The sequence below is a fragment of the Artemia franciscana genome, chromosome 14 (genome assembly GCF_032884065.1).
Source record: "Artemia franciscana chromosome 14, ASM3288406v1, whole genome shotgun sequence".
NCBI lineage: Eukaryota > Metazoa > Arthropoda > Branchiopoda > Anostraca > Artemiidae > Artemia > Artemia franciscana.
This window is the reverse complement of record NC_088876.1, coordinates 12,886,900-12,913,765: the sequence shown is the minus strand read 5'-3', so window position 1 is coordinate 12,913,765 and position 26,866 is coordinate 12,886,900. Positions and strand designations below refer to the sequence as shown.

Below are 26,866 nucleotides of genomic sequence, written 5' to 3'. Positions count from 1 at the left end.
AAATTTGATATTATCAATATATCACATTAAAAAATCAAAAAGTAACTATGTCTCTGCTGCTAAACTACTGTGATATAGCCATCCAAAAAGTCTTTATTTGTGCTATTGGTAGCTGTAGTAGTTGGAGTAGTGTCATTTGAAGCTTCTTAAATACAGAAAAAGATATATTAAAATGTTTTACATTTATGCTTTCTTTCCTAGGCTTGTGGCTACCGGTACTCAGTTCAGGTAAACAATGTTCCAATACTTGGGACTTGTTTTTCAGGAACAACAGACGACACAGTAGATGACACCTTTTCTATGGTTGACTTTGGACCTGAGCGTATGTATATTTGGCATTTTTGGATATACTTAACGGGTTGTTAAAAGCGAATGTAATTCCTTAGACTGCATTGCTTTTTTATTTGAAAATAAATAAACCTAAAAGAAAATGGTGAATACATTTGATGAAACGTTTGATGAAAACGTTGCTCAGAATTTATGTCCACAATGTTCCTCTAAATTTAAGTTTTCAAAATTTGACAATGTAGAAGAGGGCTGGAATAATTTTAGGAAAATTATTCGTGGAGTCGCTGATGGCGTCCTAGGGAAGAAAGTTAGGAACGCAGCCAGGTATACTAGCGAAAATGCTCTATATTTAATAGAGAGGAGGAGGGGATTGTACAAGAATTAAATTGAGCGATAGATGAAATGAAAATAAGAGGAATATAAAGAAAGGGGAGAAATCGTCAAAATGTGTACTAAGGATGTGCGAAACGGAAACTATGGATTAAATTGCCGAAGATCAAGAAGATGCAGACAGTTTTACTTGTACCAGTTAAAGATAGGAACAGGGCCACAATTAGTAATAAGGAAAGAGCTAAAGAGAGATGGGCACAACGTTTTAAGAATATTCTAAACTTTGATATAGCTAAAGGAAAATAAATAGAGAGAATAAAAAAGAATGTGACACTTTGGATGTGAGGGCAGATTTCTTCTGTGAGGAAGAAATAATGTCTGTACTAAAAGGATTAAAAGATTAGAAAAAACCTCAGGTGATGATAGCGTGATGACTGAATATTAAAATAAGGTGGTTACAAGGTTAAAACTAAGTTACTGAAATTTATGAATATAATTTTTGAAAAGGGGGAAGTACCTAGCGACTTTCAGAAAACTCTACACAAGAAAGGTGATAAGCGTGAGTGTGGTAATTCAAGAGGTATTGGTCAGGTTTCTGTAGGAAACAAATTACTTGGTATGATGATACTTTTTAGAACTAGAGGTACTGTAGATAAAGTTTTAAGAAAAGAACAGAGTGGCTTTAGAAAGAATAGAGGATACGTCGACCAAACTTTTAGTTTTAAATTAAATTGAGAACTGCCTGAACCATTAAACGCCATTAGTCTTCAATTTTATAGATTCTGAGCAATCGTATGACTCAGCTGATAGAACGGCTTTAAGGAAGGTCTTATCCTTGTATGGTATACCAGATAAATATATTAAAGTGATTAATGTTATGTATGAGGATAACATTGCTGCGTTTGAGGTTAGGAAATGAGGTTAGTAGCTGGTTTTGTGCTAAATCAGGAGTTCATCAGGGTTGCTTTCAATCCCCATTTATATGAATCATCTATATGGAGTCCATTCTCTTGAGCACGGTAATGTCAATGGGAAAACATGGAATCAGGTGCGAAAAGTTGAAGTATTCTGGACTTGGATTATGCTGATGATTTAAGCATCCCAGATGAAAATCACTCTGCTTCAGGCCTCAGGGATGAGTTCTATCAAATATTCATGGAATTCTATGCCACATAACGTTTCATGGTCAAATGGTTGGCACTTACGACTTCGGATCCTGCGATCAGAATTCAAATCTCTGTGGAGCCTTTTTATAACTTGTAGCTTACAAATACTACCACTTAGGTTTCTGCCTTAATTCCTTCTTTTCAAAATTAAATTAACTACTATGGACTAGAGTTCGTTCTCCACCATAAATATTTATAATGAACTAGATCAGTCCTTTGTGTAAATATTATATTAACCTTATGTTACCAGGCGCCGTGGTTTCATCTTTTCTAGGTTTCAGGTGTATCCGATGAAACTTAGATAGTCCCCATTTATAATGAACTATATCGATTCATTATGTATTTCTCATATTATCTAGTCGAAAGATAAACGTGTACAAACATTGTATTCATTTATTACTTCATATTTAACCATTTACAACATACGATTATGACGTCATTCATCAAGATTGTGCATAAAAATACAGTTTTTTTTTAAATTGCGTCTGTTTTAGATATTATTTTCTTTTTAATCACAAAAAGTACTAGATGTAGCACTTTCTTGTAAAATGAGCCATTAAACAGCTCTCTATGATTTCCTAGTGTTCAGCTAGCTGAGGAGAAAAAAAAAAAAAAACAAAGATGCCATCGACGTAAAATGTTGCAGGTCAAACCAGTTTCTTTTGCTCTTCAAGCCAACATATTTCTTTGTTGTTCAAGCCAAGAGATTGTAAGTTTTTCTATAGGATTTTCAGACAAGGCGGTTCTATTAGTGTACTTTTTGTTGTGTTCTGACACTATTTTTTGGAGTTGTGGGCTATTGTTTTTCTTAGTATGGGACGTGATGGTCTTTTATTAGGTTGCTAGCTACCGTTGCAGCCCGTATGTTAGTAAAATGCATGAACTTTTAGAGGTTTTCTGAGCTGAGAGTGCAAATATAGGTTTGAAGACCAATGTCTTCAAACTTGTTAGTGACTAAGTCACTAAGTCCAAGAAAAAAAGGGAAAAGGATTGTTTTCACTCATAAAATATGAACTCGATTTTTTGAGGCTTTCTCTAATATTGCTGAAGAAAGAAAGCAGTTGTTTTCTTAAAATATCTGTTTTCAGTGCTTCTAGTATTTTTGTTGGCCTTATAAAACCCCATTGCCAATTTTCATCTATTTTGTTTTTTGTGAAAAGGTGATGTTGGGTAACAAGAAGATTGATCAAATGATTAGCTTCACTTACCTAGGTTGCATCACTAGTAAAGACAGTGGGTGTAGTGAATTTGTTAGAAGTAGAGTAGCCAAGGCTCATGGTCTTTTTATACAGCTGAGAAAATTTTCGGATGAATATGAAGATAAATCTGTGAACCAAGGTTAGAATATTGGAAGCTACAGAGATGACAGTTATCAGGTATAGTTCTGAGGCATGGGCGCTCCGAAATACGGAGAAGGATTTACTAGATGTTTTCTAGAGAAATTGCCTACGGATTGTTTTGGGTACCCAACTGACCAACTGCATCTTAAACAGTAAGCTGTACGAAAAATTTGGCTTAATACCACCTTCTAGGGCTATAATGAGTGGAGGGTTGAGATGGCTAAGACACATGTTCTGCGAATGGAGCATGACAGATTGCCAAAGATTGTACTTGTCGGCCAACCTTCTAGGGCCAAACAAAAATCAGGTCGTCCCTGAATGGGATAGGAGAATATCGCAAGAAAAGATTTAAGGGAAATGATAACTCTCTGGAATGCTCTAAAAAGGAGGGCTTAAGATGGAGGGATTAAGGTTGGCCTCGGGCAGCTTGGTGCTGTAGTAATACTGTAATACTGGTGCTGTAGCGGTTGTAGTAATGCTGTACAAAAAAGTAAAATAACCATATTCACCAATAAAATTTGAAACGTTGGAAAAATTGCTAATCCAGCTTTCTATCCAAAGTACAAAAATTCGATCAGATTTTAAACACCCATACTGCAGTTAAAGTAATCTTGATTTTTTTTTTTTTTTTTTTTGTGGAATTTATAATATTCCAGAAAAATATTAGCATAGAATGGTGCTTTGCGATAAACATCCTAAATAATGAAGTTTTCTTCTTTTTTCCCAACTTTCTATGCAAAACTCCAGTATCTGTCAAATATTTAGTGTTCAATCACTTGGAATTTTTATGACAACAAGTTTTTTTTGTAGAACTTTTAAGGCTTTCAGAAAAAACTGTACTATGAAAAGTTGGATTAGGATATACATCCTTAATAATCTTTTTTTTAATGCAAAGCATTAAAAGCATTAAAACGTGCTTAGAAATCAGTTCCCAAAAAGAAGCAATTTTCCCTGGGTCGGCAAGTGCGGCCATCTATTTCAATAAACCTTTTTTTTGTATTTTGCTTATGTTTGCCATCTTATTTTTTGTATGTGAGACGGACAAGATAAATTTTGTAGCATATTTCTCCTAAAATTCAACAGGCCTTTCATTGTTAAATAGACAGGAGGTTTACTTTACTTCTTTATTAGTAGTATTTTTACACAGTGGGCCTTCAGAAAGAAAACCAACTTTCAGCAAAAGGAGTTTGAACTTTTTTTATAACGCTGATAAACACTCCCTGAACAGTTGCCAATTGTAGGTGTTTGAGTTTTTTCTTTTGTACTAGAATTCATTCATGAGCCAAATCATTTTGAAATATTTCAGGGGCTGATAGAACAACCTGAAAAAACAACCTATAGCTAAATATTAAGTCCCTGGCCGTTCTGTCAAAGCACTCACACCTCCCTCATCCACACTCTCACTCAAATTTTAAGTAAAACTTGTTTGCATATTATACCTATTTATTATCTACAATCATAAAAAGATTTTAATTTTTATATTCGAAGAGCCCAAACGGGCCAGTGGTCCTCCAATACCCTGACTCACTTCTTCCACTGCCAACCTTACTTGTTTTAGAAGGAATGGGGCTCTTTACCTTGCTTGAAGCGGAATTATGTAACAATTTTAATCTGTATGAATAGAGGGCCAAAGTACACCCCTGACCTTTTTAAATCGCCGCTCCACCCTCTTAAAGCAAGGGTTTTTAGTTAATGCCATTAGGAAGCGCAAAGTGGGTCTATGGCCTCTCCTGCACCCCCCTAAAATCTCTTTATCATTCTCTCTTTTTTGCAGAAAAGCAATTATTTTGCACATTGTTAGAATTGGAAGCATGCAAGGGCTTGTCTGTTGGATCAGTAGAACAAAAGCGGTACTTTCAGGGGGGCCAACTGTAAGGTGCAGAAAGAAATTTTACTTACTTACTTACTTAAAGCTCTTGCTCGGCAGCGACGCCAGCGTAGAGGGAACCAGACTTCAGCGCCCTTAGTCGTCTCCAGAGTGGCGTGTTTTAGGTGAGGATAGGAGGTCCACTGGGGTCAATGCTCCGCGCTGTGATTCGGTCGCGGATGATATCCGCCCATCTCATAGGTGGTTTGCCTTTGGGGCGTTTCCAGCCGTTTGCAGTTGGATCGCAGTCGAAAACAGGTCAGGCAGTTGTTTCAGTGGGTAGGCGAAGTAAATGACTGTGCTAACGCAACGAGCGTAACTCAAGCTGTTTGGACTGGGGTGGTAATTTAAAGGACCTGAGGATACCTGTGTTCCGTACCGTCTCGAGCCACCTAGCGTGTTCAATTTTGTGGAATGGACAGCATCTACCTTCATCATCTACGACTGAGTCAAAGGTCAAGTCTCTAACGAGTATAACATGACGCTTACTGCCGAGGGAGAGTAGAAACGAGCTTTCGTGAGACTGCTGGTCTGGGGCTTGTCGAATACTATTTTCAGCAGGCGGCCGAAAACGGCGTTCGCCTTTGCCACCCTTACTGATATCTCTGCATCTACATTTCCATTTGAGCAGACAATTGAACCAAGGTGGGTGAACTGCTTGACTATCACAACATCTTGGCCCCATACTTCAATAATTGTCAGGAAGCTGCGTGGTGTCTTGTCCACAGGTAATATTTTGGTATTGGTGCAATTATCATTTAAACCAAATTTTTCTGCAGCGGATGCTAACGTCTCCAGGACAGTTTTGAGGTCACTTAGATTTTTGCATACTAATGCAACATCATCAGCTAAATATCTGACAAGACCCTTCCACCAAAAATCGATGCCAAACAGATGCGCTAGCAGTGTTTTGTTGAGAACATGGCCCATGACACAGTTGAGGAATTTGGGAGCAACAGTTTAGCCTTGCCGAACACCGTTTCTAATTTGAAAATGTGATTAGAATTGGTCATTTATAATAACAGCACTTTCGGTGTTATTTTATAGTTCTTTGAACATATTGACAATTTTCTTAGGTACACCAGCAGATCGAAGAATCAGCCCCAGTGACTGCCTGTCGACAGGGTCGAAAGCCGATCGAAAATCGACGAAAACAATGTATGCCTTCCTTTTATATTCTAGAGTTTTCTCTATCAGATGTCTAATTGTATGGTTTGCTCAGTAATGGACTTACCCGGCATGAACCCAGGTTGCTGGTGGCAACGAAGAGGGTGGATGGGACTTTGTTGCCCGCTTGAGGAGCAGCATGGCAATGAGTTTGCCGGGTACCGAGAGCAAAGTCATTCAATGATAGTTATTACGCTAAGCTTTACTTCCTTTACTCTTGTAGACTAGCACAAGTAAGCCTGTATTCCGATCTGATGGTATCATTTCAGAGCGCCACGCAGTATTAAACAGCACTTGTAGCCAGAGGTTCATAGATGGATCTTCATTTTTAAGGAGTTCTGATGTCAGGCCACATACTCCCGGCACTTTGTTGTTCTTCAGCTTTTGATTTCTTCTTCTGTAAATTCAGTGTTATCGGGGACAGGTGCAGCATTGTCAGTAATAGCAGCAATCCGGTCGTCAATTTGGTCGGGTTGGTCTTAGTTTAGTAGTTTCTTTAAGTGGTTTTCCCACTTGCGGAGACACCGTGATTGGTCGTAAATATTCTTGCCACTGGCGTTACGGAGATACGATGTAGTTTGAATGTATTAATCTGAGAGCTCACGGAGAATCTTATATGTGGCTCCAACGTCCTTTTTTTGGTGGCCTCTTGGAACTCGCGTGCTTTTTGTCAATATAGGTCTTTTTTTCTTTGTGCAGCATGATGTTTCGCTCTTTATTTAATTACCTATGCTCTGTCATGTCCCCGTGAAGGCGGGCTTCCCGTCTGCGATCAATAATGGCATGTGATCGTTGCTGATCCAGTCTTTTTTCTTACTCTGCTTCATTACAGCAACGCTAGTTGCAGCTGCAAGAGCATTCTCTTTGAAGACCTTCCATACAACCTCACTATCATCGCACTGCGTAAGGACCTCGAATGTGTTGGATATTTTTGACCTGATTCTGCTTAGCCAAAGTGGGGTCTTGCTGGATACGGTAGGTATTAATTTTTCGAGGTGTCTGGCTGGTTTTTGTAGCTTTTAGGTGAAGCCAGATTTCTGCTGCTACGAGATGATGGTTGGCGTTCCCAAGTTCGGCGTCTCGATATGTGCTACAGTTCTATACAGACAACAGCCATCGTCTGCGTATGATAATGTAGTCGAGCATCTTCTTCGTTGATCCATCATTGCTATACCAGATGTACTTGGCTATTATTGGGTCTCTGAAACCATGTGTTTGCAATGGTAAGACTGTGGGCGAGACAGCAGTTCAGCATTCTCTCTCCGTTGTCGTTTAGCCTATCTACTGTTACAGGTCCATCAGCGAAATCCCACAAACCCAGACTCACGTGAAATGCTAGCATTCATGTCTCCTAAAAAGACAAGGTAGTCATGGAAAGGTACTGAAGAAATCTCAGAAATTAAAAGGGTATAGAAGCCATCCTTATCTTGTTCATCGACTTCATTTGTGGGGGCGTGACAGGTGATGATGGTTATTTTTTCCATGTTTACTATCAAGCCTTGCTCTCAGGAACCTGGGTGTTACTGGTGCAAGTGACAGGAGGACCTTGCGTGCAGCACTGTTCAGCACTAGAAAACGCCTCCTCGTTTCAGGTGACCACCAGAACAGAGCAGTTTGCGCCCTTCATCAACGTACTCCTTACGATCACTAGACAGATGTGTTTAAGTAATTCCAGCAATTGTAACTTTATACTTCTTTAACTCTTTGGCTAATAGGAGCTTTGAAACAGGTTGGTTCAGTGTCAGAACATTCCAGGTGGCTACATTGATGCCACCATGGTCAACGATAATCAGAGGGAATCGTCCTTAAACAGTCCGGGGTCGAGAAGGGGTTTGAGATGATATATCCGAGGCTGTATTTCTGGTTCCATTCGTACCAATAGAAGTTACAGAAAGAGGGCTGCCAACCCAACCGTCCCTTGGTGCATTTGGTTTTTCGGTGGCTAGCCAGATATCCAGAGGCAAGTGGAGGCCGTTCATCATGTGCCAATTTGGATGGGAACTAACTCCGGACGAGCACCATTACCTCCATTTTAGGTGACGAAAAACATGAAGCGAAAAAAAGAAGCCACATCTGTGCTACCCATGCAAAAAGTGATTTTTGTTCTTGATCAAGGGAAGGGGGGACTATAAGTTTTTAATACGATTTTCTGCAATACAAATTCTAACGATGTACTCTTTGTTTCAATTCGATGTATTTCGAAACTCCCACAAATTTGTGTGTTTCTCAACCAGCTTTTACCGTTGAGACAAACCGAAATAATTGTTAACATCCATAATCAACTAGAAATGGCAATTTTTTCTCATTACATATTTTTTTTTAAGTGCTTGAAATTTTTAGTTACTTTGGGCCATGGTTCACTCTTTACTAGGTTGCAGCTATTGCTGTAACCGTGATCAAAGACTTAATCGAAATAAGCAATTTTTTATTTTCAGATTGAAAATGGTGTAAACATATAAAATAATTGCGTTTTTGATATCATAGCTTTAAATTATAGTTTTATTTCCATTTGCTAGGAAAGTTGATCAAAACGTTTTTTTTTTCTTTTTGCTCAGTTGGCCTAAAAGCTCAACATACCAAATGAACGCGGGAATTTTTTTCTACTTCTTGAAATTTCAATAAAATTTTAGGAGCTGGAAAAGCTTTATTATGACAATGAAATATGAAAAGAAACATTAACTTTTCATCATTCAATTTATTTCAAGGGTTTCCGAATAATGTTAACGATGCTGAAAACCCTACCTGAATTGTGGCAGTTGCATAATAGAAAAAAAAACAAAAAACAGTTGATACTGTTCTTAGTATTTAACTCACAGTTTTCTAGCTTCAAGTAAATTATAACAGTGACTTTGAGTAAATCAAAAGAGTTTCTTACAGATTTCAATTTTGTAAAGCATGATAGAAAGTACACAGGATCAGTCGATTTCTATGGGACCGGATATGCTCAAATGGGAATATCGAGTCATATTTTGAAAAAGGTGAGTAATGATACTATATTTAGAGGTCTCAATGCGAATAAAATAACGCTTCTTAAAAGTAAAAATAAAAATAAATGCTAATAAAGTACCTTAGGGTTAATAAACATAAAGACTGACTTCCTACTACCCCTGAAAGTTGTTGCGCTGCTTAAATGAGTATTTCAAACAGTTCGTGGTAACGAACTGTAGTAAGGAGCGACCCGGCTCAATAGTACCCAAAACTCTAAAAAATGGAATTTTGATACCAATAGCTACATCAAAAGAATCGCATTTTAATGCTGATTTTAAATATATAAGTTTCATCAAGTTTAGTCTTACCCATCAAAAGCTACGAGCCTGAGAAAATTTGCGTTATTTTAGAAAATAGGGGGAAACACCCCCTAAAAGTCATAGAATATTAACGAAAATCACACCATCAGGTTCAGCTTATCAGAGAACCCTACTGTAGATGTTTCAAGCTCCTATTATTATTTAAGAATTAACGACGCTTCTTGACTACTAAGGTCCCTGCGTCACTAAAAGTCCCACGCTCTACCGACTGAGGTAAACGGGCTTTAAAAAAAAGTTTGGTTTTTTATTTGAGAATTAACGACGCTTCTTGACTACTAAGGTCCCTGCGTCGGCCCTGCAGTGCATTCCTGCAGCGTGATTCGATCTCTGGGTCCCGTATTACCAAGCTAAGGTCAAATCCACTGCGCCACCATAGGACAGTTTCAAGCTCCTATCTACCAAAATGTAGAATTTTGTATTTTTTGCCAGAAGGCAGATCACGGATGCGTGTTTATTTGTTTGTTTGTTTTTTTCCCCAGGGGTGATCGTATCGACCCAGTTGTCCTAGAATGTTGCGAGAGGGCTCATTCTAATGGAAATGAAAAGCTCTAGTGCCCTTTTTAAGTGACTAAAAAATTGGAAGGCACCTAGGCCCCCTCCCACGCTAATTATTTTCCCAAAGTCGACGGATCAAAATTCTGAGATAGCCATTTTATTCAGCGTAGTCGAAAAACCTTATAACTATGTCTTTGGGGACGATTTACTCCCCCACAGTCCCAGTGGGAGGGGCAACAAGTTACAAACTTTGACCATTGCTTACATATAGTAATGGTTATTGGGAAGTGTACAGGCGTTTTCAGGAGGATTTTTTGGTTGGGGGGAGGGGTTGAGAAGAGGGGGATATGCTGGGGAAACTTTCCATCGAGGAATTTGTCATGGGGGAAGAAAATTACCATGAAGGGAGCGCAGGATTTACTAGCATTATTTAAAAAAAAAATGAAAAAATAAATATGAAATTTTTTTTCAGCTGGAAGTAAGGGGCAGCATTAAAACTTAAAACAAACAGAAATTATTACCCATATGAGGGGCTTACCTCCTCCTAATACCTCCCTCTTTACGCTAAAGTGTTTTTAGTAATTTCAGCTATTTATTCTACGGCTTTTGTGATTCAGGGGTCATTCTTAATGAATTGGGACCAAATTTAAGCTTTAGTGTAAAGAGCGAGGTACTGACGAGGGGACGAACCCCCTCATATATGTAATAAAAACATGAGAATACAAAAGTTCTTTACGTAAGCTAATTTATAAGTTACGTATATCTTTTACTAATAAAAAGATTCGAAAAAAATTAAAAGTTCTAGTTGCCTTTTTAAGTAGCCAAAAAATCGGGGGGCAACTAGGCTTCCTCCCCCGCTCTTTTTTTCTCAAAACATTCGATCAAAATTATGAGAAAGCCATTTAGCCAAAAAATAATGCAAATTTCATTTTAATTATTCCTCTGCGGAGAGCCAAAATCAAAACATGCATTGATTCAAAAACGTTCAGAAATTAAATAAAAAAAACAAGTTTTTTAACGGGAAGTAAGGAGCGACATTTAAACTTAAAACGAACAGAAAATACTTCGTATATGAAAGGGCTGCTTCCTCATCAACGCCCCGCTCTTTACGCAAAAGTTTCTTACTGTTTTAAAAAGTGGAATTAAGAGAAAGAGTCAAACTTTAGCGTAAGGAGCGGGCCGTTGATGAGGAAGCAGCCCTTTCATATACGAAGTAATTTCTGTTCGTTTTAAGTTTTAATGTCGCTCCTTACTTCCCGTTAAAAAAACTTGTTTTTTTATTTAATCAGCAATGGATATAAGGCTTGGAAAGCTTTTTGTTTTCCCACTCCTATCGCTATGATTTCCTGGCTCCCGAATAGTGGGTTGTCTTGGATTAATAAAATTAGTTGTGTCGCACAAATAAAAATTTCAGGGATTGAACTACATTAAATATTTAGGGCAATAAGAGGGTATTTTTATGCTCTCACCTCGCCCCTCCCTCACGTTTAAGTGCTGTAAGATTATTTGTAATGACCATATACCTAAATTAACTCTCCAAGGCTTCCAGTTTAAGTGGAGTGCAAACTGAACTTTTTTTTTCTCAGCGTTAATATAAAATACTTTATTTAGTAATTAGGGAAGAAGTATATGTAAGATGAGAGCATCATCTTGCACCCTAGGGCAGACCGTAGATTCAATTCTGAAAATTTATTCGACGCAACCCAAGAACTTCGAGCTAAAGAGCCTAGATTTTTTAAAGTTTATTAGTTAACAATTTAGATATTTAAGTTTAGAGTGTATTTTCACAATTTTACACTATCTTGTCGTTCGGAATTGTCATCTGTTCTTCAAAGTGAATTATCGTAAGCAATAACGTCACAAATAAGGGCATTAACAACAATGAAAAAGTGAGTACACTCCGTTCCTAATGTTAAATAGCTATACCAATTACAATATCTTCTTAAAGACTAAAGAAGACAGTCCCGAAGAAAATTTTACACTTCGAATCTCCCTAAGTAGTAAGTACTTAGTCATCACCTTAGGCTGCGAAGCTGGGTGCTAGGCTTCGGAAGGGATATCCCACTGGTACAGCTGAACGGGTGTCTGAACAAACTTAATCGTTAGAGCCGTATCCTGTAAATCCTTTATTCAGAGGAATCCTATAACCAACATCGCTTAAAGCAAAAATTGCAGCAAAACCAAGGACTTGCTAATAGGTTCAATATACAAAAATGGACAGAAGACAAAGAGCAAAAACAAAAGCACACAGCCTCGTCGTGGGCATGTCCCTTTGACATCTAAGCCAATTCAAAGGTCTTTGGGACATGCTATAACTATGTGATTCCACACAGCTAAGACTATTTAGAGAAGCTTACCAAAAGACCGGGTAATCGTGTCTGTACTGGCGGATGACTCATCGTCTAACTGAATTTTCTGTTTGTCTTAATAGCTGACTTATTCATATAAGAAGTAAAAGGATTATCTTGGAAAAAAGGAAGGTTGAGCTCAAAAATATATAATAAAATACAAGAAAAGGATATTTATCTAGTACTCTGGGCCAGAGGCCCAAAAACCATAAGAAAGTATATTTTGAGGGATATCAAGGACGGATTACTGAAATTTCTAGAAATTTTTGAAAAAAAATCGTGCATTTCGTAGTGATGTTGACTTTTGTTGTCGTTTTTATTGTTGTTGTTACTCTAGCTAGAATTTTCTTTTTCTTCATCAGGGTTATTTATCTTTCAAGAAGCAACTTGTTTCTTTTTCTTTTACTTCGTTCTTGGAAACTTTGATCAAGTTGATTGCAAATAAAAGCCACAGCCTGGAACCTTTACCTTTCACTAGGTCACACAGAGAGTAAAACTTGCAGAACGTTCAAAATTGACCTTAACTAGTGCATTACAAAATTTTAATTGAACAAGCAAATTTCCCCGCGAGGCACATGACGTGGTTTTAAGTACATATTCTTTCAAATTGCGTCTTTAGAATAAATATAAAAATTAAATAAACTCAAAATCGTGAAACTTAAAGTCTGGTTCTTGTGTCTTATAACCACTACCCTCAAGTTCTGACGAGACCGATTTTTCAGACCATGGGGTGAAATTCATTCGGTTTGCGATCCGTTTTGATAGGAAAAAGTGTCTGACCATGGATGTTAAAATGACAATTTGGGAATTGCCAAGGACTGAAGAAGAGGCGTCAATGGACAGCCCATGCCTTCATACTCTTTTGATAAAGACCCTTTCTGGGCCTTTGACCTAGCCTAACCAAACTTCACTTCTCGACAGAACTTGAGTGTAGTGGCTATAAGACACAAGTACCGAAAATTATTTTAGTTACGGTACATAACTGACTAACTTCATGGACAATGGAATGCAATTGAATCAGTCAATGATCCAACCTAACCTATATTTATTACGTTCGTTTTATTGAAAAATACCACTTTAAGGTGATGCTGAAAGCAAACAATGAGGATGCAGACATGGACCATCGCTTAACTTGCGTATGTTACACCGTTTATGAAATTAAATCTGCATTTGTATTTTCTAATTTAAACACTTACTCTCCGTAATAGCACTAAATTATGGTTCATAAATTTTAAATCACAGAATGCAGCCTTGAATTTGTGAAATTATTGCAGCCTCAGTTCAATGAAACTTAGGAATTAGTGGGATCTAATGCCAGTATTTTGTTATTGCTTATATTAATATTTATATTTTTGACTGATTGAATTGTTTCCCTGACTTAAGTATAAGTTTAAACTCATTTTGGCGTCCAAACTTTATTATTAATATCAAAAATCGAGATAAAATATAATTTTAATATAATACAACGGCAGCGTGACTTTTGTGTACTCTTTTTAATAAATAAAACCAGGCGCATCAAGTTTAGATCGGTCAAAATTTTTGGCTTAAGAACGAAATCTGTGTAGATACGTAACACGAGGCTAATCAATGGAATTGGGATTCTGTAAATTTAGTAGAAAATTTTAAAAGAGCCTCACATCACCAGCGCAATATCATAAGAAGATGGACAATCGGTCCAAACAAATGAGTCACTTCATGTATCAGAATAGATTATGTCATTTTAACTTGGACTTCACCATGTTTTTTTTTTTCTAACCGAATCATGTTTCTAGGCCTAGTATATGAGCAAAAATTAATAGTTTTTGATCCATTCGTTTAGCTTAAGGATCACGTCTTTTAAATGAAAATTCACGGATTTATTCCTTTCTGCTCTGATTACGAAAAAAACTGCTCTGGCTACGAATTCCTTTATGAAAATCTGGTTACGATCAATCTATACTCCTTATGGTTTTATTCCCATTATTTTCCTGCGAATTCTACTTGCACACCTTTTCTTCCCCCCAGCTTTTGCCAATACGAGTCTTTATCTATATCAATTTTGAATGTTCAAGCTTCCACCCTTGGAAAAGTGTCTTTCGCAGCATTCTAAAAAATATGAAACACTTCTGGAAAAAGAGTCTCACTATTCGTAACTTTTGCCCCCTAGCCTCCATAAAAGTATCGTAGAATCTACCTATTAGAAACCCTAGGTTAATATTCGTGGTGGTGGGTTTCTGCATAAGTAAAAAACTAAAAAATTAACTAAAAAAGCAGATGAAACAGTGAAAAAGGGTTGCCTTGGGTTTCTTTGTCAAATTTTTACGAGTCAGAAGGAATCGGATTTAAAACAACGATTAAATACACACTACAATAGTGAAAAACGCGAATCGTTTAATTGTCACGATATATTTTAGTGTGACAAACTTTTGACTGTATAGAAGATATTTTTATTTACTAATAATGCAAACACCTTACCTTATTTTCCAGGATTGAGGGAGAATTTATTTCTCCTCCCATTCTTCCCCCCTCCTGTGTCCAGGTACGTTTAAATCTGTAGGTATATATTTTAACAACATATGATAGTCATAAATTCAAAAAATGTGGGCGTGCTTTATAGCAAAATGTTTAGTTTTGAGTAATTCTTACTTAATTTAAAGCCGGTTTAAGTTAGTAAGGCGACAAATGGATCCAAGCCGAAGCCAACAGTCAGCACATAGAATCTGTCAGAGTAGCTTTTGTTGAAGTTAAGGCCTCGTCTTGATTGACATCATTTACCCTCCCAGTAGCATTTTTTTCGGTGGATCTTTTTTGAACAAGCGGCTATGATTTGACAGTCAATATAACTTGACAGCCTTCAAATATTCTGACGGCTGTGAGTGGCTGTCTAGTCAGAGCCAGCCCTGCAGCTGACAGGGTGAATTATGTCAACCAAAACGCGGCTTTATAGCTTATCGGCTTATCGAGTAACAACGTGATCAGAAAATGTTTTAAGCATAAGGAAGAACACTGGGATGGGATAGATGAAACTAATTCTAGGCAAGAGAGGGAGTGCAAGAATATTCGATCAGTGGCCGAGTCTTGGGTCTTTTCTGAGCGTCTGTAGGAAGGTCATGTCCCCAGGGATGTTAGGGGGTTCGAACACCCCAATTTTTTCCGACTCGTAAAGAGGTAACAAAAATGTATCTCAACAAATTTGTGATGCGCATTTTAAAGTTTTTTTGCACCCCCCCCCCGTAAAAACTGATTTCTTCCCCAAACTAAATCGTTTATGTCTAGGTGATGGTATGATCTTGAGGCTGTTTTGACTTATTTACAATATTTTTTACTATGCTCAGGGCTCACACGGAAATATGGAGAGAGGAGGGATGGGGCTAAATAAAAACCCACAGCAAATGATTTTAATTTACTCAAAAACAAATAGGGAATATGTTGAGATCTCGGGAGGGGAGGACATCTGAAATCTGTTAGAAATGTCTGAAATCTGTTAATGCTGACTAATATCTGTTTTTTCTTCTTTTTTTTAGGAAAGAGATTCAGAATCTTCAGATGTTGAGGCTATCCTTGGGGCTCCAGGGATTGACAACTGGTCAGGTGAGTGGTTGATTTTCGACTGGAGTACTGGAGTATTTCAATAATAAGCAACACTACTAAATCTGATGTCTTAAAGCAACTTACACATTAAAAGAATTTACTCTTATGCTGATTTTGAAACACATATCGAAATGTATTTTCAAACATATCGAGATGTATGTAAAATACATACATTTCAAAATACATATCGTTTTCAATGAAATAAAGTTTAGAATTTTGTAAAACGAAAGAAAAGCGAAGGAAAGCACCATTTTTATGGCACTTGGTATTTACCATGTGACATACAGTGATCGCAATTTCTGACGGTCTGTCTCTCTGTCGGTCCCGGTTTTGCTAGTTTGGGCACTTCCAGATAAGCTAGGACGATGAAATTTAGCAGGCATATCAGGGAGCAGATCACATTAAATTAGGAATAGTAGTCCCCTGATTCGACCATCTGGGGGGGGGGGATTGGGGGGACGGTTAATTCGGAAAAACTAGAAAAATTAGGTATTTTCAGCTTACGAATGGGTGATCGTACGAATGAGTGGAGGGATCGGTATGAAACTTGATAGGAAAAATAAACACAAGTCCTAGATACGTGATTGACATAACCGAAACAGATCCACTCTGTTTTGGAGGGTTGGGGGGGGGTTAATTTGGAAAAATCAGACAAAATGAGGTATTTTTAACTTACGAACGAGTGATCGGATCTTAATGAAATTTGATATTTAGAAGGAACTCGTAACTCAGACCTCTGATTTTAAATCCCAACTGGATCCGGCGTCATTGGGGGGAGTTGGGGGGACCGGAAATCTTGGAAAACGCTTAGAGTGGAAAGATCGGGATGAAACTTGGTGGGAAGAATAAGCGCATGTCCTAAATACATGCTTGATATAACTGGGTTGGATTCGGTCTCTTTGGGGGGTACATAGTTCGGTAATTCAGAAAAATTAGAAAAAATGGGATATTTTTAACTTACAAACGGGGGATTGGGTCATAATGAAAATTGATATTTAGAAGGACCTCGTGTCTCAGAGCTCTTATGTCCTGACTAGATTTGGTGACACTGAAGGGAGTTGGAGGAGGAAACCGAAAATCTTGGAAAACGCTTAGAGTGGACAGTTCGTGATTACACTTGGTGGGAAGAATAAGCACAAGTCCTGTATACGTGATTGACATAACAAGACCAGATTTTCTCTCTTTGGGGGAGTTAGGGGGGGTAGTAATTCGGAAAAATTAGAAAAATGAGGTATTTCTAACTTACGGACGGGTGATCGGATCTTAATGAAATTTTTATTTAGATGTACCTAGTGTCTCAGAGCTCTTATTTTAAATTCCAACCGGATTCGTATAGATTGAGGGGGTGTGTCGTGGCAGGGAACCGGAAATCTTGGAAAACGCTTAGAGTGGAGAGATCGGGATGAAACTTTGTGGAAGAATAAGCAAAAGTCCTAGATACGTGATTGACATAACTGGACTGGATTTTCTTTCTTTGGGAGAGTTAGAAGGGGGAGGGTTAATTTGGAAAAATTAGAAAAAAATGAGGTATTTTCAAATTACGAACAGGTGATCGGATCTTACTGAAATTTGATATTTATAAGGATCTCATGTCTCCAAGCTCTTATTTTAAATCCCGATCGGATCCGGTGACATTGGGGGGAGTTAGAGGGGAAACCAGAAATCTTGGACAACGTTTAGAGTGGAGAAATCGGGATGAAACTTGGTTGGAAGAATAGGTACAAGTCCTAGATACGTAATTGACATAATCGGACTGGATTCTCCCTCTTTGGGGGAGTTAGGGAGGGGGAGATTTCCAGTGTTTTGACGAGTTCGGTCTTCTGGACGTGCTAGGATGATGAAAAATAAGCCGTTCCAAGGATATTGCTGATACGCTTTTTTGACAACCTGTCTACACATAGTACGTTTTGATTTAGTTCAACTTTCCACTAAATAGTTCCTGAAATTTCCCTTCAATACCCTCAGCTTTTTATAGTACTTGCTACAGAAGTGGTAATTACAGTTGTAGTAGTTTTAGCAGTAGTAGCAGTAGTGGTACTAGTAGTATCGTCCAAATTTGGCCTTTTTGGTGAATTGATTTTCCCCTTACTATTTACTGGAAGTTACAAATTATACACTCAGTTATTCATAAGTTACGTCGTTTTGACAACCCATATGTACATAAAGTGATTTAATTTAGTTTAACACTACCCTTAATATTCTGTGAAAGGTTCACCTGAATGCCCTTAGTCCCTTTGGTCACTAAAGGTCAAACATGCCAAGATTTCTCAATAACAAATACAATATTCAAACAAGGGGTGAATCGTATATATTACTGCCCTTGCCCCGAGGGCTCTGGGGTGGATAACCCAAAAGACATTGTTGCTTGACTTCTGAACTATGCTTAACAAATTGACTCTCTTAGAGTTTTGATTGGATGCAGTAGTAGTAATAATAGCAGTAGTTGAACATCTCTCTTTTGGTGAGTTGAACATCCCCTTATTATGCCTTGGAAGTTTCAGCTCGATAAGGTAAACCGTTCCAAAGATATGGCTGATACGCCCTTTTAACAGCCTGTACCCAAGAGGCATAGTTATTTCACTTTTGGACTATTTTGAACAAAATTGCTATCTAAAAGTTCTGATCCGATGAATTTGGGGCGGAAAATACTTTTGAATCTTTAAATACGATACTAAGACTTCCAATTTCCAATCGAATGTGCCATTTCCGGAATTTATACGACCATCCATTCCATAAAAACCTTATATGCCCTGGGGAATAGCTTACATCTCTTGCCCCCGGTTTCTGGCAGGGGAGGGGGTTGTGTCGACTCTGCAGGGACCGTTATATGGTCTTTAGACTTTTATGAACAAAATGGTGTGGGGTTCTAGCTGCCCTCCGATCACTTTTGAATTTCAAAAGGGAACTAGAAACTTCACTTTTCAATCAAATGAGCCTTTTCCAAAGCTTATACGACCAACCCTTCAATAAAAACCTTATATACCCCAGGGCATAAATTACAACCCTTGCCATCAGACTCTGGGGGGGATGTAAACCCTGATTGCCTTGTTAGTTGATTTTTGGACAATTTTGAATAAAAAAAGCGGTCTCAAAATTTCGATCAGACGCATTCGGGGAAAAGAGGGCGCGGGGGGCTAGTTGCCCTCCGATCACTTTTGAGTTAAAATCAACTTGGTGGAAGTGATGAAAGATTTAAGAGCCATGACTAATTGGAGTAAAGCCAAGACAGATAGTCTTACTGAAAGGGAAAGCTGGCATAAACTTTTTTCAGAATTGCATAAAAACATTGTCATTTCAGTTGCTGATAGATAGTCTATAAACCATCCTAGGGCAGAACTAAGGTAGATAGGCATATAGTAAGGGAAATTTAAACGAGCTTTGTCTACTAGAGAAGCCTACTGGAAGTACAATGGGGATGGGCAAGATTTTTTGATTGTCTCATGACGGATAATGTCCACTAGACTTGTATGAACGGGGGACTGGAGTCACCTGGACTCACTGGCAAACATGCGACCTAAGCCTAATAGGCCCGCCCACTAGAGTCTTAGGCTGGCGACTGCCTTTCAGAATTGACACATGACCGAAAAGTCCCCGGACTCGTAGGTGAACTGGGCAACCTATATTTTTCATTTTGTTTGAGTTTAAGGCGCGGGTAAACGGCGGGAGTAACTATGGGCCTCTGTGGTAGTAAGTCAAATATTTGTGTATTTACTTTTCGGGAGTCCCGCCCGCTTAGAGTGTTGGGCAGGCAACCCAATTTTTAGAGCTCAGACAGTTACACTAACACAGAATTAGTTAGAAGTTGGTTGACTGACAAGTCGCCTGGATTCACAGGCTAAGAAGCAATCTAAGACTAATAGGGCCCACCCACCTTGAGTCACAGGCAACGACGCTATATACAGAACTGAGACACTTACACTAACAAGTTGTTAATTAAAAACTGGTGAACCGGCAGGTTGCTGGTCCCACAGGCGAAAAAGTGACCTAAGCCTAATAGGGCCCATCCGCCTAGAGTCACAGGCAGGTTACCCAATTTGCAGAGCTCAGACAGTTACACTAACACCGTGGAGGTCTTATAAGCCCAAGAGGCATAATTATTTGACCCTTTATACTATTTTGAACAAAATAGCTATCTAAAAACTCTGATAGGATGAATTTGACGAAAAGAGGGCGTGTGAGGGCTAGTTGCCCTCCAATCGCTTTTGACTCTTAAAAAGAGAACTAGAACTTCCAATTTCCAATCGAATTAGTCCCCTCTAAGCTTACAACCCTTGCCACGAGGCTCTGGGGTGATGTGTAAAAAAAAGGTAGAGGATACGGCATTAGACTTTACAGTCCGTACCGGCAGTGCTGATCTCCGTTTCTTGGCCCTTCAGCCAGGAAGTGCAATGGGGGGTTGGGGGCCAGCCATCCTGTACTTAGGGTTGTGGACTGTTTTTAATTAAATTTCTATCTCAAAATTCTGTTCGGGTGCATTTGGGGGGAAAATGTGTGGGGAAGGGGAGCTACTTGCCCTCCGGTCGCTTTTGAGTCTTAAAAGGGCACTAGAAATTTCGATTTCCAATCGAATGAGCCCGCTCCGAAGTCTATGCGACCTTTCCTTCCATGGAAACCCTAAAAGTTAATAATAGGCAGCTAGCATAAATTATAGCCATTGCCCTTAGGGTTGTGTTAGGGTGTTGACGTCCCCAAAGACATAATTATTAGACCTTTCAACTGAACTGAACAAAATGGCTATCTCAAAATTTTGATTGGATGTGTTTGGGGAAAAGATGAGCATGGGAGGGGGGTGCCCTCCAATCATTTTTGACTCCTTAAAAGAGCACTTGAACTTTCAATTTATAAGTGAATGAGCTCCTTCAGAAGTTTTTAAGACAACAGCTTCTATATAAAGTGCCTTGGTCAGAAAAAAATAACATTATTAAAATAAACAATAAATTATTTCCACTTTGCTCTTTACTTAGGCAGCGCTTTTGCGCTGCCTATGATTCTTATTATGTATTTTATTATATACTTTTCATTAAGTACTGTATCACGTTGTATTGTCGTGACACATTTTTTTTTAATGCATAGATTTTGATGCATGTTATTTTAAATTTTTGAACAATTTTGCTTTCAGGAGGACTGGTTAAGGCGACCTTTATACAAGGCAAGTCACCATCGGTAAAGATCCTTGGAAAAGGTAGTGGAACCTCATATTTAGGTAATTTCTTTTCTTCCATCAATCTTATTAAGGTTTTTCCAAAATTAAGGATTTACGACAAATTATAAGAAAAAACGACAAATTATATGTGAAATATGAGAATTTTTTGGAATATCGTAGAATCTTCAGATTTGTAGAAGAAATATGCTTGAGCACCACCTATCTTTTGAATTGAGGACAAAAATGAAATTGATTTGCAATTAAAAATAATTAAGTTGCTTGTATTTAAGACAAAAATCCAAAAGCAAGGTTTTTTTTTATAGTTTCATGGCTTTCAGAATAAAAAAGAACCTAAATTCTGGGCAATATCAGTTCAAATGATTGAACATTAGCTACTTATCAATTAGAGAAACAAGAAATATAAGCTTCTAAAACTTCCAACTGATGAGTTAAAAGTTTTTCTTTTACAATCTAACATTAAGATTTGTTTCTGAGTGCAATTTGATTGGGCCCTTTTTTAAATACTTTTGAATATATTCTCACTACCCAATCACATAACTAAATAATAAATCCCAGCAAATTAAACCTTTTTATCAATATGGATCGTCTTTCACAGATCACGTTTTTATTTTATTTTTTTCGTACATTTTTTTTTTATTGATTTGTTCAATTTGAGCGAGTCAAATATTCAATTTAAAATATATAGTTCGGATTAAGATAATAGGAGATGCTTGCATGTATAGAATTTGTTGCATATACAGAATAATGTTGCATAGATAGAATATATTATAATCTTGTGTTCACATATAACTCAACCTGCAAAATTTTACCCCCACAAAATATAGCGCTGCAAATCTCAAACTTTCGCTAAAATTAATCCATACAGAATTTAGCCCGACAAAACTCAACCAGATAAAATTCGACACACATACTCACACTTCCATCCGTATAACATTTAGCATTGCAAAATTTACCCCACTCAGATCTCAATCCGAGCTACCTTAGTCCGCAACAAACACGAGCAAAGCCAAATTCAGCCCTTGCAAAATTTAATCCATGCAAACCTCAATCCAGAAAAACTCAACCCACAGTGAGGGAATTTTTACCAATGATCGAGGATTTAAGATTTTTGAATAAAAATAAAGATGTCCTCGACAACATGAACAATACTTAAGGCACTAACAGTAAAGTAAAGGTGACGAAGGTGACACCTATAAAGCTGGACAATACAATGATGATTCCTATGACGAAAATACTGTTGATGTGATAAGCAATGTTATCAGAAAGGACAGTGAAGATAACAAACCTTGGCGATGGTGATGCTGCCAATGGCAAGGGAAAAGGTAATGGTAGTTCTAATAAACCTTGAGGGAAAAGACTTAATGCTTTCTCATCTCCTAACTCTCATTACTCCATCCAACACTCCCACTAAGTTTTAGCTCAATAGCCCCCCAGGAACTCCCCAGATATTAAGGATTGATGCTTATTGCCGTCAAAAGCTTTATCTAGCCTGATTAAACATTTCTCAAGTTTGGTCACTTGTTTCGGTCTGTGGCTAAATAAATTAATCAAAGTCCAGAAATTTCTTACATAAGTGGTAATAACTGTGATCTTATGCATCAGACATCCTTCCCTAGACGCCCTGACACAATTTATTGGTCGTGAATCGCACGACAGTCATCAAATCTTTCCAAAATAATCAGTAATATATCAAATAGGAAGATATTTAAAAAAAGAGATCATAATCACATTAATACCTGGCTTCCATCTGGAGTCCCACAGTGGGATTGACACTGCTCTAATACTATTCACCCCGATATCCAATTATACGAAAACCGAAATATTCTTAAGACACTCGGACAAAATTGTTCATCCATTAATTCCATGATAGACGCGAAATCCTTCTCGAAATTAATCGAAGACATGTTGGTTCCGAAGATAGTTCAAAACTATTTTCTCTAAGGAATTACAAATTATATTGATTAGATAGGAAACTCTCCATTTTTTTAGAAAGGAAATTATTGATTAGAAAGGAAACTCTCCATTTTTTTTTTTTTACAAAATGTCACTTAAGTAACTGTCAACATGTCAGCAAGTAACATGTCACTTAAGTAACTGTTAGCAAAGTACTATGGCCACACCCAGAACCCGTTCTTCGATATAAATAACCCCTATAGACACAGAGCTATAATTGAGGATTGCCTTCAGTGGAAACACTATATAAAACAGTATGTCAAACATGAGTAAATCCTTAGTCAAATTTGACAAAGTATTAGCTAAAGGACCCTTTTTTTGTAAGATGTTCTTTCAGGATTCAGTTTTAAACAAGGCTCTGGCTTGAATCAAGCGGAAGCATCATCCCTAGTCATTCGGTAAAACATAGATTGAGTTGTTTTTTGGCAAGTTTTTAGTAAAACCAAGCAGTTTTTAGCAAGTTTTTGGCAAGTTTTGAGTAAAACAAAGCAGTTGAAAAGCAAGCACTAAACATGTTTTTTTCTTATAAGTAATTTGTGTAGTGTTTGTCGGGAGCCTACAGTCAGTATTATTTAACTGAGAGGAGTTGAGGAAGAAGCTTCTGTTGTTTCGGATTTATATCTAATACCTTTGTTTGTAGTATTGATGAATTTTCTAAAATAAAGTCAGACTTCGTTTTGCAATAAGAAATTTTTCAGTTTTTTTTTCTCGTTTGTTCTTTGATACGTTTCGAATATTAAACGATATCTCCTTGCCTCGAACAAAGATAATCTTCCAAAAATTGTATCATATTCCATTACCGTTGCACTTTCTAGAAGAGGCGATCGATCTTCTCATGTGATTTGCGAAGGGCAACTCCGGTTCTGACCAGTTTGTAATTATTCTGCAACAAGCAAGTTCTCCACATGGGAATTTTCTTATGAATTTTAGTTAATCTTGCAATTTCTTTAAGGTTATTCAGTAGTTTCTGGCAATTTTCGTCAACCTGGAGAAACTCTTTATGTAGTTGGAGCTCCACGTTCAGAACAGGCAATTGGCAAAATATTATTTGTCAAAGAAGGTGGCTTTAGACCTATACCACGAAAATACTACAAAGAAATATCTCCAGTCTTCTCACTCAAAGGAGAACGTGTTGGTCACTATTATGGAGCAACGCTTTTAGCTGTGGATCTAGACAATGATGGATTGGATGAACTGCTTGTTGGAGCCCCTCTTTATAGCATTGCATCTCGTGGAAGCTCATACGATGAGGGAAAAGTTTATGTCTACAGTTATCGATTAGTAAGTGGTCTCAATCACTTTATAATAACGTGGAGAATTTGAATCGGTGAACTATTTTGTTGCTAAATGGCTAAATAATCATTAATTTCCTTTCAATTTGTACTACAATCAAAAATAAGAAAAACAAGCATATCTTCTTTCATGGCAATATGGAGAAATTTCGGAAATTAAAATGGTTTTCGTCGTTGTTTCTTTATTTTAAAAAGTGTTTTATTCCCTTTTTCCCTGTTCATGCGGCCTCTTGCTACAACTGATTTCTAAAACATTGATGAAGTTTCTAAATCCTTCACAAATCTTTTCCTGTTATTTATTTACTTTTTAAAAAGCATGCTGAAGCTACTTAGGGTAAAATAAGCAGCATAAATCCTTCTTCCCTCCAGAATTACGTTATTTACGTCATTATCCACCTCCCAAGAAGGAATACAGCCAAAAATAGAAAAAAAATCCATCTCTTGTTTCTTGAAAAAGTAAAGCTATAACGAAAAGCAAATAGTTTAAAATATACATAGTTATGTCTTCGTATTGTTATTAATCTTAGTTCAACTGGTTTCAGCAGGCGAACGGGCTATGGCTCTCTATTACCACCATTAGTTACAACTATTCTTATTAAATGCCTTGTGACTCATTACTCGCTCCCTCATTGCAATGCTTTTATATATTATTTGGTGTAAACGCTTGTTATAACAAGTTTAATAACAAAATTAAGAATTTAGATTCATTTTTATTTAGGGTTCAATGGAGAGCGTCAATAGAGGACTCTATACCGGTATTTCCAAAGGACTTTTTGGAATGAGCATGTCTAACTTAGGAGATATCAATAATGACGGTTATAACGGTAAGAATGATTTTTGTCTGGTATCAGGGGTAGGCTACGTTGATCCAACTCTTTAGGTTTATAAAACAAGAAAGGTTAACACTTAGGCCGCGTTTTACGAAGAAAGGACGAAGGAGTTGTACTCTTCGACCAGCCGAAAAAAGTGCGTCGTCCCCGAATGGGGGTGGGATGAAGAGGTAATTTGAAAAAAAATACTGGAAATGTGGTCTTCATGGGAGGGAGTGAAAATGGATTCTTTGAACAGATTGGGATGGAGGAAGAATGTACTTAACTACGCTAGTCTCCTGTGGCATAGGTTCTTGTTGGTGATAGTAGCCGTGGTATGAATAGTACTGATTCTCTGCCAAGTTTCTATCTGACTTACCTAATAAGATTTAGTTTGTTTAAGCATAAGACGGTTTTTCCTTAATAAATGTCCTTTTTTATTTTGTAATACATTCACTAAGTAAAAATTATATGAGACTTAAACATATTACAATATTGATTTAAAATACCTCACATTCTATTTTGTAAATTTTTGTAGTATGCCTCAAGTTAATATTCTGCAAGCCCTGTATGAGTAGAAAATACAAAAAAAAGCTATTGTAGTTTATTTACGAGTTCTGAATTAGCTGCTGATACTTTAACACACCATTGCAACCAATGAAAACGATTCCTTTCGTAGAGCATGCAACTCAGGGAGAGGGAGTATGATTCTCCCTTTGTGTCCTTGTTGAGCCTTTCGGATAAGCTGAGCTCTTCTCAGCAAGTCCTAACATGAAAAAGTCGTCTTGGTTTGATTTTAAATGTCATAGATCGATTAGAAGTTCAATTTTCTATTTAAATATTGAATGTAAGGACTTAAGACACTTGTTGCCAAAACCAATCAAAACAAAAGTTTTGCTTTTTTACTGTTCGAATATTCGAAATTAAGAAACTATAAATACAAGGTTTTGTATGCTGAAACCTTGCATGTTTCATAACAGATAAAAATTGAAGCCAAATTATAGCAGTTGATGCAACAAAGATCAAGAAGTTATTATAAAAGGAACTAGTCATAGATTGACCATGATTTTGGTCACGCCATTTTTGAGACTAAAAAAGGTTCATTTTCATTCTGATTAAATAAAAAAATACAAGTTTTTTTTAACTGAAAGTAAGGAGCGACATTAAAACTTAAAACTAACAGAAATTACTTCGTATATGAAAGAGGCTGCTTCCTCATCATCGCCCCGCTCTTTACGCTAAAGTTTGACTCTGTCTCTCAATTCTTCTTTTTAAAACAGTAAAAAACTCATAACATGAAATTATCCGTCTTATAGAGAGAATTAAATAAAAAAAGAAGTTTTTTAAATGAAAGTAAGGAGCGACATTAAAACTTAAAACGAACAGAAATTACTCCGTATATCAAAGGGGCTTTTCCCTCTCAACGCCCCGCTCTTTACGCTAAAGTTTGACTCTTTCTCTTAACTCTACATTTTAAAACAGTAAAAACTTTAGCGTAAAGAGCGGGGTGTTGAGAAGAAACAGTCCCTTTCATATACGAAGTAATTTCTGTTCGTTTTAAGTTTTAATGTCGCTCCTTACTTTCATTTAAAAAACTTGTTTTTTTTATTTAATTTCTGAGCGTTTTTGAATCAATGCATGTTTTAATTTTGGCTCTCCTCAGAGGAATAATTAAAACGAAATTTGTATATTTTTTTTTTTTGGCTAAATGGCTTTCTCATAATCTTGATCGAATGATTTTGAGAAAAAAGAGCGGGGGAGGAAGCCTA

At 37.3% G+C, this 26,866-nt stretch overlaps 1 protein-coding gene across 2 annotated transcripts in view; it reads left to right on the top strand.

Annotated features, from left to right (window-relative positions):
* Window positions 1–26,866, top strand: part of LOC136035331 (integrin alpha-PS4-like) — a 207,886-nt gene that overhangs the window by 93,868 nt on the left and 87,152 nt on the right. For both annotated transcript variants that reach the window (XM_065717060.1, XM_065717061.1), the window contains 6 exons: window positions 202–322; window positions 9,036–9,136; window positions 15,813–15,879; window positions 20,999–21,082; window positions 23,949–24,277; window positions 25,007–25,112. In XM_065717060.1, coding sequence (XP_065573132.1) covers window positions 202–322; window positions 9,036–9,136; window positions 15,813–15,879; window positions 20,999–21,082; window positions 23,949–24,277; window positions 25,007–25,112 — 808 coding nt within the window. The remainder of the gene's footprint in view (window positions 1–201; window positions 323–9,035; window positions 9,137–15,812; window positions 15,880–20,998; window positions 21,083–23,948; window positions 24,278–25,006; window positions 25,113–26,866) is intronic.